The 16,916-nt window shown below is 46.9% G+C and overlaps 1 protein-coding gene across 6 annotated transcripts in view; it reads right to left on the bottom strand.

Annotated features, from left to right (window-relative positions):
* The window catches only part of LOC138983689 (acyl-coenzyme A thioesterase 10, mitochondrial-like), a 150,205-nt gene that overhangs the window by 43,953 nt on the left and 89,336 nt on the right, over nt 1–16,916 (bottom strand). For 5 of the 6 annotated variants that reach the window (XM_070356979.1, XM_070356978.1, XM_070356984.1 and 2 more), the window contains one exon: nt 294–361. The exons of the other annotated variant lie outside the window; for it this stretch is intronic. In XM_070356979.1, coding sequence (XP_070213080.1) covers nt 294–361 — 68 coding nt within the window. The remainder of the gene's footprint in view (nt 1–293; nt 362–16,916) is intronic. 6 annotated transcript variants of the gene reach the window in all.

Raw genomic sequence — 16,916 nt, 5'->3', positions numbered from 1 at the left:
CACAAAAAAACGTTAAAAAACACAAATTATCCCCCTTTCACCCCCCCTTTGCTAAAACAAATCGCGTGACAAACTTATAAATAGCATGACTGAACTGGGCATCCATTTTTTAATTAGTACACAAAATTTGGTGGTGATTGGACTTAATTAAAGCTTGCTAGACAGATTTCTTTACAGTTACTGTTTTTTGGGAAGTTTCTTGGTGGCAAGCTTGGGCAGGCAGGACGTTAACGCCGTGGCAATGCTAGTCACAATAGTGTTAACTGGCATAGGAAAGAAATGCTGGTACGTACGCTCTCCGAGGTCAAAAAGTGCCAGCTCCTGTTCTGTGGCTGGTTTTAAGCCATTCACCACTGCAGACCTTAAACAGTAAAGTAACAGTGTGTTGATACAATGTATGATCCAAACAAAAAAGATTAAATAGAAAATTTTAAAAATAAATTTTCATTTGATTAATATACTTACCCGAATCACATATAGCATTGACGCAGTCTGAGATGCTAAGGTCTGAAAATCGTTACCCGTCTAAAAACTTTAAAGGGAAGCAACCCCACCACAAAAAAGTGTCAACGGATGCGTTGGTAAGGACGCCAGACCATGGGAGTTACCTCCCCTTGGTGTGTACTACGTCACTACCGCTCCCGGACACGTGGTAACTCATACGGCTTTTAAAGAAACTAAAAACCATAAGCGGGGTTGGTGGGAGGGCATAAACTATGTGATTCGGGTAAGTATATTAATCAAATGAAAATTTATTTTTAAAATTTTCGATTAAATTACATATTCTTACTCCGAATCACATATAGCAGATAGGTGGGAAAGAAAAAAATCTAACTCACTCTTAAGTCCTAGACAGGAACTGGCCCGCTGCCACCAGGGCAGGAAGGGACCGAGGACCATCCTGCCGGACAGCCGCGATGTCTCTCAAGCAAAAGTTGAAAAAGACATCGTCAGAGCGCCAGTAAGCTGTGCCCAGCACTTCGTCCAATCTTCTAGACCGTAAAACGGCCAAGGAAGGGACCCAAGCCCTGGATTCAAGAACCCAAGCCGAGGCCAGGGGAAAGACAGGCTGCCCCCCCCCCCTCCTCTATTGGAATGGAAATGCCAATGCCCTGGAATGATCAGTGCTTAAGGTTGTCCACTCAGTGCTGAGTAGGACGAACTCTCCAGGTGACCATAAGAAAATCATGCCAAAGTATGCGCAACCTTGGGATGGAGTGAGGCCCAAAAGGGCCTGGGAGATAGAAGTCAGCTCCCGAGAAGCGTGACCGATCTCCTCACAAAGAGCGAGAGTGAAGCCCGAGTACAAGGAACCAGAGTCCGTCTCGGAGGGAAAAGCTCATGAAAGAGCATAAGCGTTCCTGAAGTTCCAAAAACCCGAAGAAACGCTCACCCTCCTAAGAACCGAAGCTGTGGAAGACAGCCTGTTCCAACTCGGTTAGCCGAAGTAGGCTACTGCTGGAGCAAGAACTCTACGAGTGCTGACCCCTGCATGACCGGGAGTGTGACGCTGTAATGCTTCTGAGTTAGGGTCCGTGTCTAACCAAGACAAGGAGTCATTGTACTCCTGGGTTGTGACAGAAAACGCCAAAGAAAGAAATGGCTGTGATCTTTGACGTCGTTACCCTTTGAGTATGCTTGAGAAGGGTGCCGTAAACAGCAGTCTTGCTGCCCTCAAAAGAGATGGTCGGAGGAACTGGAAACCAGAACCACCAACAGCAGAACCCTCCAAAAACCCAAAACAACAAAAAACGGCCGGTCAGCATAACCGGAACCGGGAAGCCAACCTGTCGTAAGCCTCCCGAGACGAAGTGTTCTCAGGAAAAAATCTGGAAGTTACTTTCGCCGCCAAATCCAGTGCCTCCCTGAGTTTGGCCGAAAAACCAGAACGCGTCTCTCTATCTCTGAAAGACTGAGGGTCAGACGCGGAGACCGACTAGCAAGCTGTAGTCATAGTTGCCTGTGGCAGAAGGGTGACCAGAAGCCGGAAACTCGACCGAACAGAAGTCCTGACACGCCTCATGCCTAGGATGAGGGTGAAGAAAGGAAGAGATGAAATCCGAAGTCACAGGGACCGAGAGTGCAATAGTCAACACAGCGGACAGGCAGGACGACTATTGCACAGGCTAAGGCTGAAAGCCGTGATGCCCGTAGGCCAGCCATTGTTCCGAACTCCCCACAGTACGTAGGTAATCGTAAGGAACAAAAGTTTCGGCTGCCGAATCAGGTGCTGGGCTATGAGCCAACAGCAAAGAAACCGGAACAGTAGCGAACCCTCTGCCGAAAGGAAAGGGCTAGCCGAAACCTGAGAGAGGTGGTAAGCCACAGAGGATGACTCCCCAACCCGGAAATAGGAGTGCTCCTCCTTCAAAATCCGGAAGTCATCCATTACCAACGGGGCAACCAAAGCGGAAGCCTCCGAAGACAATGCACCCTCAGGAAAATATCTAGATGTTACTTCCGCGGACAACTCAAGTGCAGCCTTAAGTTTGGACGAAAAACCAGAACGCGTCTGCTCACCAAAGAAAGACAGAGTCAGACTCGGCGACAGACGAACAACCGTAGTCCAGTTGCTTGTGGCAAAAGGGTGAACGGGATAACCGTAAAACGGAAACCCCACCCAAACGGAAATCGTCCCGCCTCATCTCATGCCTAGGATGAGGATGAAGGTAAGAATTGTCAAAGTCCGAAGCCACAGGAACAGAGAATGCAAAAGCCGACACCTCAGACAGGTGGAATGGCTGTTGCACAGGCTGAGGCTAAAAAACCTGGGTGCCAGTAGGCCAGCCGTTCTTCCAACAAACCCCGACGTACCTACGTAACCGTCAGTGAGAGGAACATCATTTCCGGTCAGAGCCGGAAGTGCGACAGACGAGGAAGCCAGTGGCTGAAACGACTGTTACACGGACTGAGGCCGGAAGCCAGTATGCCCGAAGGCCAGCCCTAGATCCAAACCAGAAGAGACCTCGGCGGGTGCTCGAGCTGGTGGACCTTGTTCTCAACCCTAACGTACGCACGTACGCGTCAGGCAGAAGAACGGAATTCCCAGACAGAGCCGGAAGTGCGACAGACAAAACCACGCAAAGTGGTAACGAATGTTGCACTGACTGAGGCCGGAAGCCCACTATGGCAAAATAAACTTCTTAATATGACCACCGAGAACGAAAGTCACCGCTTACCTGGTAGAGAGAAGTCAGAGAACTGCTGATCTCTATTCGACTGGATCTCCCTTCTCATGGCATCAAACACCAGTTGGCCGAAAAAAGATCCCTCTACCACTGTCACGATTTAGTGACATAGATCGAGAAAGTGTCACTCTGTGGGGTGCCTTCTCTTGGTCAATTGCGATAGAAAGCGCCTGTGCTTTCTGTCAACGGCTGGGTTTTAGCTGACCGAGCAAAGCGAACACGGGAATTTCGTGTCGCACGGATTTCACGTGGGTGATTTCTGCTGTCGGGGCAAAACTGGGATAGCTGAACTTGGAATGTGACAAGGTGAGTCACGTGATTTTGTCCAGGTTGTCTGTTTGAAACATATTAACTACACACTCGAAACTCGGCAGCGAGAGAGAAGGGTCGGTGTCAGAATTATCCTATAAGTTTGATGGTCTTCAACACGTATAGATACTTTACTGTATATCAACGTGCCATGCTACTTGCAAGTGGGGCTTGATAGGAACTACAAGGACAGACCACCTTCTTCCTGTTTACATGCTGGCTGACAGACGGGGCGTCAAGGTTTCTCCGCTGTGCGTTTTCACCGCATAAGGATTCAGCGAGAGAGGAGGATGACGGTATTTCTGTGACGAACAGAAGTCATTCGAAAGGAAGCGGATTCGCTTAAAAGAGAGCTACCTACATAAGGCTGATGAGGTAATAAATCATTATTTAACGCAGTTGACGAGTCTGTGTTTGTGGAATGAAACTCTCTGTTGTTCTTTCCAGGTTAGCGCATAATTTGCTCTTTGTGACGCTAAAATACTAATCTGTATATGGTTTTTGCAGATATGGAGAGAAGGAAGGAAAATAGCTGATTTGTTGTTGTAAAAGTCCGTTTGTGCAGGCCCACGTGCTCGATGAAATATGTCAGGGTGACATGTTTAAAGGTGGCGTGTGAGGGATAGCATGACATGTTTGGTGCACCGATGCTTTTTGTTGCAGCCTTCTTCTGTTGCTGCCTACGTATTCCACTACGTGCTACGCTGGGATGCTGTAACCAGGTCGTCCGCGGCATTGTTGTAACCTGCTAACCTGCCGTACTGGTGATTTGCTGTCGCTGTCGCCGTCCTGCCCATCTACGCGTCTTCTACATCTTTCTGGTAGACTACGGGGAGGACCTTCAGCGACTGAGTGAGGCGCCTGATGTCTCCACTGTTCCCTGCTTCGTTGCCACGCTAACCGGCACTACATTCAACGGAGCAGTTGTGGAGACTACAGACTAATTACGGGCCGCCCACTCAGTGGCAAAAAGCTAAGTTGCACCATGTCTTTTGCACCCTTACCACCAAGTCATCTGTGTTATTAATGATTATACTCGAGTGGTGACGACGTGGGGTGTGAGACACCTGCATGAATTAGCACTTTAAGGCAGACAGTTAACTTTTCCTAACTATACACGGGATCAGCGTGTTATTATTATTTTCTGTACTTTAACTGGCATTTTTGTCAGTGACCACTTGTTTTTACGTTTTTAACGTAAAAAGAACATCTTTTGGAGTTAAGTCTCGAGGGAGGTGGCGTGATATTACATAAACAGGCGTCTGAAACTTATACTTTTGTTGATTCTATCTATTTGTATGACTGCGAGAGTGGATCGTGGTGTGGTTAGTTAGTCAGAAGTAACTAACCGTTCATAATCACCTTATTGTGATATTGAAACGTGACAACCACAGGTGAAGATCTCAGCGTGTTTCTCGCAACTTTCTCAGAAACTGAGAATGAGAGAGAAACAAGTCCCTCCGACACATCACTGCGTGAGCGTAGTGAAGGGAGGACAGTCTCATCTGCTCTTCGTTCAACCTGGCAAGGGCTGACAAAAGAGTAGAAACGTCATCGGTGTCCTGATCCCCACTAAGCGTGAAAGGATCCAGCGACCCCGTGAGAGCATGAGCGCTCCGATGATCGTCTCCAAGATGGAAGCCAGTTCCAGCAGCTGTCGTCCGATTTCCTCTGAAGCAACAAGGGTATGATCTGGGAACAGAACACCCGAGTCCTTCTTAAACTGCTTCGCCAGCAGAGGAAGAAGTTCCTGCGGCCCCGGTAATGGTGTACGCGGGAGAGTGAAGGACGACAACAAGTTCCGACCAGGCTTTGGCAATGAGAACTTTTTATGACTAGTAGGAACAAAAGTCGAAGCTTGTGTCACAGAAGACAGCCAAGGCTGAGCCTGTTCTGGAGCTGAACCGTGAGGAACGAGCAGCGTAACCGGAACGCTGGGGACACCACCTCCGGGAGGAGATGGTCAAGCCAAAACCTGCAAAAGGTGGTAAGGAATCCTCCTCCCTCTCGGAACGGAAGTCCGCCATCGCCGAAGGAGCGACCGAAGCGGAAGCCACAGACGACGATGCACCCTCCAGAAAAAACTGTAAGTCACCTCCGCCGCAGCTTCAAGCGCAACCTTGAGCTTAGACGGAAATCCAGAACGTGTCTGCTCGCTAGCCTGAGACTGCATCAGAATCATCAAGCGACGAACACAGACCGAAGTCACAGTTGCTGGTGGCAGACTGATGAACTGGATGACCGGAAACCCGTCCAACCGGAAACCGTCCTAACTCATCCCCTGACTGGCAGGAGGGTAAGAGTAAGAGCAGGAAACATCCGGAACCACCGGAACTGTATTCAGTAGACGCAACACCCGACGGGTGGAGTGACGACTGCCCCGGCCGAGGCTGAAAGCCTGAATGCCCGTAGGCCAGCCGCTGTTCCTCACTCACCGACATCCGAGAGGAAGCGTCAGGAAGAGGAACAGTGTATCCGGACAGAGCCAGAAAAGCAACAGACAATGCGGAAGCGAAGGTTGCGTGGACTGAGGCCGGAAGCCCGAACGCCCGTAGGCCAGTCCTCGGTCAACTCCAGTCAAGACCTCTACATGTACTTGCGTGGGAGGACCGATGCTTCCGGTAAAAACCGGAAGCTCAGCTGCCGTAAACGGATGACCGTGTCTCCGAGGAGACATGCATACCCGCCCCGCGCACAAAAGTGGGAGACAGTATATGCCAGTCAACGTATCTGCTCGACCCTGAAAGGGGAGGAGATACTCCGTAAATTGCTGCTACCTTTGCCCCGAGACTCCCGTGCACGCACTGTGAATTGGGAGAGACAGGGCAGGAAATGCGGGTTGTGATCCTGCACCAAGGAACTGTTTCCCACAGGGAATGTCCGGTAGCCTCACGAGGGCTGATGGACCAGTTCTACATACCCGACAGGCCAGCCACAGAGGCCGAAGGCGAAGCACCCAGGAGATCTACCCTGGAACGTAGCCGACGGCAACCATAGCGACGCCAAAGAGCGAGCGTCCCCCACGGCCGGGTATCTGGAATGAGAGAACCAAACAATACGCCACCAGAGCACAGGACTCGGGAGGTGACGTAGAGGACAAACGAACAAAGTCCCAAAATGGGCGCTAATTAAGTTCATTTCCGAACCACTGAGAATGCAAGAGACATGAAACCACAAACAATTCAGTAACTTCTGAAAAGAAGACTAGGGCTAGAAAAAACCCTTACCCTAGCCTCCGCGAATGCACCACGCTAGCTTTGACACTGTCAGCCAGACTAACACATCAAAGATGGCGGCAAAAACAATGCTACAGCAAAATAAGCTATGCAAAATGCTTGACTGTCCCAAAAACTATAAGTTCAGCCGGGGCAGAAAAAGGCACAGAAATTACAATAAAGTAAGAGTCGTCAGAAAGACAACACGAACAGGTGGAAAAAAAGAAAACACCAAAGATATAGGCTTAGAAAAGCCTTTACCCTTGACATCCCCTAAAGAGCCGCTCACCAAAAAGTTATGTCAAGCTGGAACCAAAATGGCGGCCAAACGAAAATGCTACTGAAAAGTCAAGTCCAAAGAATGAACAAAGACTCAGTAGCCAAGAGAAAATTCCTGTCGAAAACATGTCAAAATGGAAAGAGCTCACCAACTAATGAAGCAGAAGGCGAATAAGACGGGTAGTAGCCGGAGGGAACCGAGCAAAGAGCAAGGCAAACCGGCCACGAGAGCGAAAAATATCATGACCTCCTCCTCTGAGCTGAAAAAGTTGTATGAGTTACCACATACCGGGAGCGGTAGTGACGTAGTACACATCAAGGGGAGGTAACTCCCATGGTCTGGCGTCCTTACCAACGCATCCGTTGACACTTTAAAGTTTTTAGACGGGTAGCGATTTTCAGACCTTAGCATCTCAGACTACGTCAATGCTATATGCGATTCGGAGTAAGAATATGTAATTTAATCTGACATTCGCAGAGACTGTTTCGCGTATCTTGCCCAGATTGTAGCAGCCATAAGAACTACTCTCCTCCTTCATTGATGCAACGTGAGCCAATTACAAAGGGCTTGAAGGGGAGACACTGGGGTCTAAGAGAAAACAAGTCGCGTAAGGCAAAATTACTACATTTAGTCAAGCTGTTGAACTCACAGACTGAAACTGAACGCACAGCATTTTTTTCACAAAGACGATTAATATAGCTTCATCAATCCCCGGCGGCAATTTAATCGCAGACACTTTTCATGCGGAAAACGCTTTGAAATTGACAAAGCCAGTATAGCGCCAGTTGCGTTTGCCCTTAGCAGGTAAGCGCACTGTTCTCTATTCTTTTTAACTTTCTGAGCCTGTTTTTAATCCAAACATAACATATCTAAATGTTTTTGGAATCAGAAAATGATAGAGAATACGATGAAATCATTTTTGGATTACCGGTAGTTTCTAAAATTTAATCATAGTACCTAATTAACCTATTTTCGTTAATTGTGATCACAGTTTTAGAGTAAACATAACTGTAATTTTTTTAATTCAGAATTTGATAAAAAATACAATGCAATCATTTTTAAATTTGTTCGCGAAAATGTGGTTTTAACCCTTACACTGGTGCAATTCTGGAAAACATGTTACATAGCCACTGGTGAATTAACAGAGAGAAAAATAAAGAAAATCGGTCATATTTTAAAGAACGTGTTATCTTTTTGTGTGTGCATATTTGAAAAATACATGTTGAATAAAAATTGTACAGAAATGAACAAGGAACAACACAAACACAATTTTGGAGGGTCAGTAGCAAACTGTAATTGACGCACCTGGAGAAAATGAAGGATGACAGGTATTTTTTTCAGAATGAAGCTGCAGTTGATCATAAATTACTCCACAGTCACCAACAAAAGGATATTCAGTCATCACACACTAGTACAGTATCTCAGACTAAGAGTCACAAGCATCTTCTTCTTCTTCTTCTTCTGCGTTCGTGGGCTGAAACTCCCACGTACACTCGTGTTTTGCACGTGTGGAATTTTACGTGTATGACCGTTTTTACCCCGCCATACGCCGCTTTCGGAGGAGTCACAAGCATCAGTATCTTCCTTGGTAGCTGTAGATATATGAGTTATCCAGGTGAGAATCCAGGTGAAAATCACCTTCACATCAGAAAAGTTTCAATTGGTTGTCAACTGCAGGTACATGTACAACAAAAAATAAATAGAAACAACTAAATCTTTGCAATGTCCCAAGAAAGACTGCATAGCACGACAGAATGGCAGAGTACAGGTGCAGATGTCATCATAGCAGTTCAGGTGTCACCAGCACCATCATGCGGACCACCTTCTGCTGCTCCCATCTGCTGCCCGAGGACTCGTTGGTAGTCACTTCTGGTGTGGTACACCTCAAAACAGTGGGGAATACACAGAGTGACTTGGCATTGTTCACACTGATAGGCAGACTGCTTTCTCTTGAAGCCAGCTCTGTTCTGCCTTACTGGGTTGCAAGCCACACAGTCACATTGTGGACGCTGTCTCTTGGCACCGACTGTGGCGGTGTTGTAGGTTGAAGATCAGCTGTCAGACTAGCAGCTTCCGGAACTCATGATGCGACAGGGACACACCAGCAAACTTGCGGTGGAGAAAGTAGGCATTGCACATGGCAACTGTGAATAAATAGAAGAAGAGCTTTCTCCACCACTTGACGGTCTTCCTTAACTCATTCGCTGCGTGTCGGAACTGGAATTCCGACACCTGTGTTTAGCGTTGGCCGCGTGCCGGTGCTTGAGTTCCGACGGATATCACGAATTTTTAACGGTGTAAACGGTCCTGCTGACCAAGGGAAACAACCCCTGCAATGAACTTCTATCTGTCTACAGTGGAACCATTCACTGTAAACAGTTCCTTCCCTTCAATTGTTGGGATTAATTTGATTTTGTTGACGGTGTGCGACCCACGTGTTTTGACTTTTCCAAGATGGCGGATCGTTCTGCTGACAAGACGTAGTAACTTGAAAAGAGTGCTAGAACTTGTTATTCAGTACGGTTCTGATCTTGACCTAAGTGATGATGATAGTGGAGATGATATTTTAGATTCTGGTGACAAGTTTGTGCCAATGGACGATCATTTGGGTGATGATTCGGGCAATGAAAGTGTCGATCATGACATTGTGTATGATGAACCCATGATGTAGAAAGTTGTTGGTCTTTTGCTTCAAAGAGGTAGTTTGACTGGATGTGAAGACAACAAAAGGTATGTTCTTTCAAATGTTTCATATATTTTGTAAAAGAGCAAGTTTCAAACTTTGCAAAAATGAAAGGTAGGTAAGGTTATTTTGTGTTGTTGATTTTTATTATTTTTTTAAAAATGGGTCAAAATCGTCCGATTTGAGGGAACACAGGGAAATTTAACAATTTAGACGCGCCTCGATTATGCTTGACACTCACCAGTTCAAGTCTATTTAACAGTAATTTTTGTTTCTGATTCACCAGCAACACTCTTGACATTTGAAACAGTGCATATCAGCTTGATTTTGTGAGAAAAAGTACTGCAACAGTGAGTTACTGTTGTTTCATTCAAGAACAAAAAAGTTTTTTTTGTGTGCTTAATTGGATATTTTGCCTGGATATGAAGACAACAAAAGGTATGTACTTTCAAATATTTTCTAAAAGAGTAAGTTCCAAACTTTGCAAAAACATAAAGTATGTAAGGTTATCTTGTGTCGTTGATTTTTAATATTTTTTTCAAAATGGCTCTAAATCGCACGCTGGCAGGGAACACAGGGGAAATTTAGACGCGCCTTGAATGAGTTAACAGTCAGAATAGTTCTTGATGACCTGATCAGATGTGTCCACCCCGCCCATGTTCTTGATGTAGTCAACAATGCAGAGTGGTTTCCAGATGGGGTCACCATTGTCATTTACTTTGTCGAGCTTGGAATGTTGAGGCAGGTGCACTGTAGACAGCATGTGCACATCACGCTTGTCGTGGTGTTTCACAGCAAGAAGGTGCTCAGCTTGCCGGAAGATGGTCTGTCCTTGAGTCAGCTTGATGGTGTCAACTCCTCGTTTCTGCTTCTTGAAAGCCTGCAGGCATGCCGCGTCTGGATGTTCGAACTGTACCACAGGCGTAAGTGTTGAGCAGGTACAGTTCGTTGAATAATTCAGGACTGGTGTAGTAGTTGTCCATGAAAATTCTGTGACCTTTGTCCAAAAGACCGCCAAAGGCAAGAAGACCCAGCACGACTTGAGTGGTAGTGCCCAAGTCTTCATCAAGTTGAAGAGCCTCACACAAGTTTGTGCGAGGCGTGGAACCCTGATAGATGTCCATGGAAATGACATAACTCGACTTCGCCTCACATGCTTCATAAAGCTTGATGCCAAATTTATCTGGCTTTGCTGGGTTGTAGACACGGAATCGCAGTCTACCCTTCCATGGACATGTCGCCTCGTCAAAGCTGATGTCTTGCTCTGGGGTGTACACCTCGACGAATTGCTTGCGAAGATGTGTGAAGAATGGCCATAGCTTGTACAGGGGGTCTGCGCGGTTGGCCCGTGTGTTGTCCACAAGGTGTAAGTTGCTGAGGATAGCCTGGAACCTCACAAGGGACATGTTCTTTGTGAAAAAGGGAGTGGAGGTGATCTCATCCTGGCTCCAGTACTCTTCAATACGAGGCTTGATGACCAGGCCTGTTGCAATAACCAGCGACAGGAAAACCTTCATCTCGTCGAGAGTGACAGGTAACCACCGGTAAAGCCTGAAAAATGGAGATGAAAAAATAAATGTTCTATTTCATATTGTTTTTTAAAAAAACACACACACAAACACACTCACGCTCTCTCTCTCTCTCATACATGGGCATCATACATACAGTGCACACACTCACCCACATACATATAAACACCAACAACCCCCCCCCCCCATACACACTCGTACACAACTATCCCACATACAGTGCACACAGTCATCCACATGCATATGTGCAAAGACACATACAACCCCCTTAACCCTCACACACACACACACACACAAACAAACATAACAGTCACTTATAAACACTTCATCCAGTCATAGATCTAACTATAGATCCCTGACCCACTTGACAAGTGCATTCTGCTTGTCAATCTTCTTCTAATAGTAACCAGTCATTTAGTTCATTCTTCTTCCAATAATAACCACAGTCACAGTCTTATTCTGTTGCCCCACACAAACAACTCGTCCCCCCCGACCGGAACACAGATCTACACACACACTGACACGCCAACCCAGACACACACTTCTGCTTGAGCACTCACACATGAACAGAAACTACTTTCATATCAATAGTCTAATATCGTTTTTCAGTAAAAACAAACTATTCACCTGGACAAAAAGGAAGAAGAAAGAAACGGAAGAAAACATGTTTGCAAGAGACAGAGAGAGAGTAAAAGTCGGTCAAAACTGACAAAAAGCTTACCGTGAGTGTGGCTTTAGATTTCCAGCGTCAATTTTTCGTTGAGCGTAGTCATTCGTTTGTTCGACTAACAGATCGATCATTTCATCGCCAACAAACAGTCGGAAAAAATCCAAGGGCTGTGGGTGTTCTGGAAAATCTTCGCCGACATTCAAAACAGTTTCACGATCAAACGGCATGTTGACAGTAGCCCCTTCCCCCCACTCACTACTCCAGCCTTCTTGAACGTCTGCTTCGATGTCTCTGTTGTTTGGGGCCTGATCTAGGTCCATAATATGTCCCCAACGAGCATTACATCTTGTAAATCAATGTAAATGGCTTCTTCCCCTACTTCGTCAAGATCGGGATCGGCGAAGAAATCATCAAAAAAGTCTTGAAAAACATTGCGATCACACCGTGGATCTCTGAGAGCAGCCATTTTGGAGCATGTGCTACAGCTCCGCTGGGTGCCCTGTATTTGTGACACTCGCCTACTCAATTGTGCTTCAGAACTTGGATCTACAGGTTCAGGGCCCATGACTGACCTTATTTCTAGTGAATACAGATCTAAGGATAGGTTTTCGCATCCATGGGAGGTAATCGGAACCGACCAAACACACTGACGCAGCCCCACGACATACGTCGCGACAACCAGGTGACCGTATACGTAAAGTAGCACGACATATGTCGCGACAACCAGCGTAAGGGTTAATGACAACTTTAAAGATGGTCATCTACAGTTTTGCTTTTTTTCAATAATCAGTGACAGCGCCTGCAAAAATAAACTTTAATGAACTTCTCCTGTAATACAAGAAGAGTGTGAGCTTTAATGACTCAGCTTTTATTAAAGCTGTTTTTAAATCGGCGCAACACAGAGGTTGTGGCATCGTGTGTAGCAGACGATTGCTTTCGTCAGCCTGGCTCGCTCCACCGGATGTTGCGTCAGATGTGGTTGCGCGCGCACCCACACTCTCACAGACGCTATCTGTCAGCTCGTCGCCAGATTTTGTATTTCGTTTTTTAAATCTTCATTATCTTCCAATGGCTCTCACGGACGATTCTATGATGCAAACATTCGAAGAGTTTGAGATCGCTCCGGCGACTGCTGTGCACCTTGAAACCCTGGGGTTTAACTCTCAGCAATCGCTTGAACTCTTGACTCCCGACTTGGTGGACACGTTTTCTGTTCTGCCTCTAGCCCAGCGGCTCTTGCTGAAATCTCTTATTAGAATGCTCCAGCGACCAGCCACTGATTCGGCTTCTACCTCTCGTCACACTCTCGATCAGCAAACTGAGGCTACTCCACGAACCACGGTCCCGAAGCCAACACCAGAGAACGTGACAGTGAGGGCCAGACAGAGAGTGTTCAGCGAAATAGGCCCGCAAAAAGAGCAACAGCGAGCCCAGCCACAGTCACACGCAGTCGCCACGGACTTTCTCGATCTTTTGGGTGGGCACCCCTCTTCTGGCCCATCAGTCACCGCCAACAACACAGACCACAGACCACTCCCACCACCAGACGGGAGGTAAGCCTCAAAAAACCACTGAGCCGCCTGCCATGCACTCCTCTGACCCGTACCCCATCCCCTGGTCACCCCCCTGCTACACCACAACAGACAGAAAATCCCCCCTCACCGACATTCACCTCTATTTCCGACAAGCTCTCATGCTGGCAAGAACTCCTGGCGGGTGACAAAGACGCTCATTACATGCTACCGAGCTATACTGGCATGTCAATTACACTTCATTTTGCATGTGAAAAGTGAGCGACTTCCTTGTCGAGGGGATTGACGAAGCTGTATTGTCTTGGTGAAAAAAATGCAATGCGTTCAGTTTCATTCCGTGAGTTCGACATCATGACTAAATGTAGTAATTTCGCCTTACTTGTTTCTTTATACTTTTCCTCTTTTTTTTTCTTTTCTTTTTTACATTTAGTCAAGTTTTGACTAAATGTTTTAACATAGAGGGGGAATCGAGACGAGGGTCATGGTGTATGTGTGAATGTGTGTATGTGTGTGTGTGTGTGTGCGTGTGTGTAGAGCGATTCAGAGTAAACTACTGGACCGATCTTTATGAAATTTGACATGAGAGTTCCTGGGTATGATATCCCCGGACGTTTTTTTCATTTTTTCGATAAATGTCTTTGATGACGTCACACCCTCATTTTTCAATCAAATTGATTGAAATTTTGGCCAAGCAATCTTCGACAAAGGCCGGACTTCGGTATTGCATTTCAGCTTGGTGGCTTAAAAATTAATTAATGACTTTGGTCATTAAAAATCTGAAAATTGTAAAAAAAATATTTGTTTTATAAAACGATCCAAATTTACGTTCATCTTATTCTTCATCATTTTCTGATTCCAAAAACATAAATATGTTATATTTGGATTCAAAAAAGCTCTGAAAATTAAAAAGAAATAATTATGATCAAAATTAAATTTTTGAAATCAATTTAAAAACACTTTCATCTTATTCCTTGTCGGTTCCTGATTCCAAAAACATATAGATATGATATGTTTGGATTAAAAACACGCTCAGAAAGTTAAAACGAAGAGAGGTACAGTAAAGCGTGCTATGAAGCACAGCGCAACCGCTACCGCGCCAAACAGGCTCGTCACTTTCACTGCCTTTTGCACTAGCGGCGGACTACGTTCAATTTCATTCTGTGAGTTCCACAGCTTGACTGAATGTAGTAATTTTGCCTTACGCGACTTGTTTTTCTTCTATCTATCCTCTCTCACAGAGGCAGGAGTCTCCATTGTGAATTTCACAACTCGAAGATATCTGTTCAGAGTTGACAGATCGAGAACCGGTCACCATGCCCCTGAAGCTTTGGGGATAACAAAAAGTCTGCCATAGAACCCCAGAGACCCCTGATCGTGAATCTCCTCGATCGCTTCTTTCAAAAGGAGGGAAGTCACCTCTCCCTGCACAGCTGACTTGGCCTCCGGGTCTCTTGGAAACTTGAAAGGCAGAGGTATCCTGGTCAGAGGAGCCTTTCCCTCTGCCCAGAGAAGACGGAATCCCGAACACACTATCCCTAAGATCCACTCGCTGGCCACCATGTGTGACCAGGAAGCGAGAGCCCTGGAGGGGCCGCCCGCCACCACGAAGGTGGGGGCTACCGGGATCAGCGGTTCGGGAATGCATCATTGGGGGTGGGGCTTACGCCCCGACCCCCTAGAACCACCAAAAGAAAAGCCCCTCTTCTGATAAGGAGCACCTCGCCCCCTACCTCGAGAAGAGGTGTTCTGGTTCTGTGCCTTGCCCCCACCAGAAGAAGCACGCTGTGCCTTGCTCTGAACCTGAGGCTTGCTCTGCGCTTTCTGGAAACCCTGATGCGCAATGGCTAAGTCTCTTGCATCTTGAGTCTCTTTTTGCAGAGCATCGAGGGATGTACGACCCAAGAGAGAGCCCTCCGTGAAAGGTGAGACCCTCAGATTATCAATCGTGCCTTTGTCACTGATTCTAGACCCAGCTAGAAAAGGCGATCTGCGAGAATGTACTGCGTGAGTATACAGTCTGGCCGAAAGATTCATCTGTTCCTGCGAAACCCTGGCTAAAGTAGCCAAAAGGGTAGTCACATCCTCCGAGGAGGCATCAAACCAAAATTCAAAAGGATCAAGCGAAGTTGCTATTGACCTCGACAAAGATCTCTGGAGAGACTCCGACAAGGAAGCCAACTCCAACAGAGACCTTCCAGTTTCCCCCAATGCCAAAAGGGAGGCTTCAGTATAGGGGACAGGCCTGTCCCTACTATACCCATCCTCCCTCAGAGTGACTAGTTCCGGTGTAACCGGAAGAGCTGACCTAGGTAGAGCAAACGCCTCAATCAGATTGATAGTCTGAGTACCCAGTTTGAAATTCCGAAAGCCAGCCGAACAAGAAGGAGCTTGTTGATCAGCTTGAGCAAGCCAAGGCTTAGCCGACTCAGGTGCCTCACTGTGTTGTGACAACAAAGGAACAGTAGAGCTCTGAGTACTCGACTGAGGGCGAAATTTCGTCAAAACTTTCGACATCTCGAAGGTCACAGACGGTGATTCCAGGAACCGGAAAGGACATTTAGTCTCCTTGGAACTCCAGAAATCACCAAGAGCAGAAGGTGGTGGAACAAACTGAGCCTTAGACTCAACCACCCCTTCCTCGAAATACTTGAAAGCCGTTTCCGCTGCCAACGCAACAGCGCTTGACAGCTTGTGCGGCAACCTGAATTCAGTGCATTCCCCCATAGCGGAAGCACCATCATCGGTACACCCTTCATGCACATCCGTGCAATCCGGAAGCTGACCCCCGCATTGACTGTCATAGTTCAACGGGGAGTCAGCTTTACTGTCATCTTCCTGCCCCCAGGGCGGAAGCGGAAGCTGCACATCCTGGCCCAAATCTTCCGATAAGGCGGGGTGCACCAAGACTTCCGTTCGCTTCTCAGGGTCCTTACCCTGAACTGACCGACCGCCAGAGCGGAATTGACCAGCCCAGAGATCAGAACTTTCGCCCCGACGGAGTACGAGGGTGGCTACTTTCTCCTGAGAACGCTCTACGCTTTGGCCGGAGAACCCGGTTACTTGCGTAGCTGACATACCTTTAGACTGAACTGGAACGCCGGACCACTCGAAGAAATGAAGTGACGGTCATCAGCATCCTGTGAAGCATGAACATCCACGTGCGTGACCGTGGCGGAAGAGGAAGGGCGAACCTTGGCTAGAGAAGAGACATCAGTCACCTCGGAAGGAAGGGCCCGAAGCTCCGCCCTCGTGGAAGAAATCTCTGCAGCCAAAGATGAAACCTGCGAACTGAGCGAAAGTAGCAAAGCAGCTACGTCCGCAGAAGCCAAACCAGAACTCACAGAAGAGGAAGTCCCTTTAACAGACTTATCTTCATGAACAACCTTGTCCGAGGACCTAACAGGTAAAATGGAGGTAGCCGGTAAATTGACCAACACATCAATACATTTCTTGGAGGTCGGTTCTAAAACAGAAACAACAGCCTGGCCGGTTTGTTTAGATTTCCTAGGC

The sequence above is a fragment of the Littorina saxatilis genome, linkage group LG13 (genome assembly GCF_037325665.1).
Source record: "Littorina saxatilis isolate snail1 linkage group LG13, US_GU_Lsax_2.0, whole genome shotgun sequence".
Taxonomy (NCBI): domain Eukaryota; kingdom Metazoa; phylum Mollusca; class Gastropoda; order Littorinimorpha; family Littorinidae; genus Littorina; species Littorina saxatilis.
Note: the sequence above shows the minus strand (reverse complement) of the source record. Positions and strands in the feature narration are given on the sequence as shown.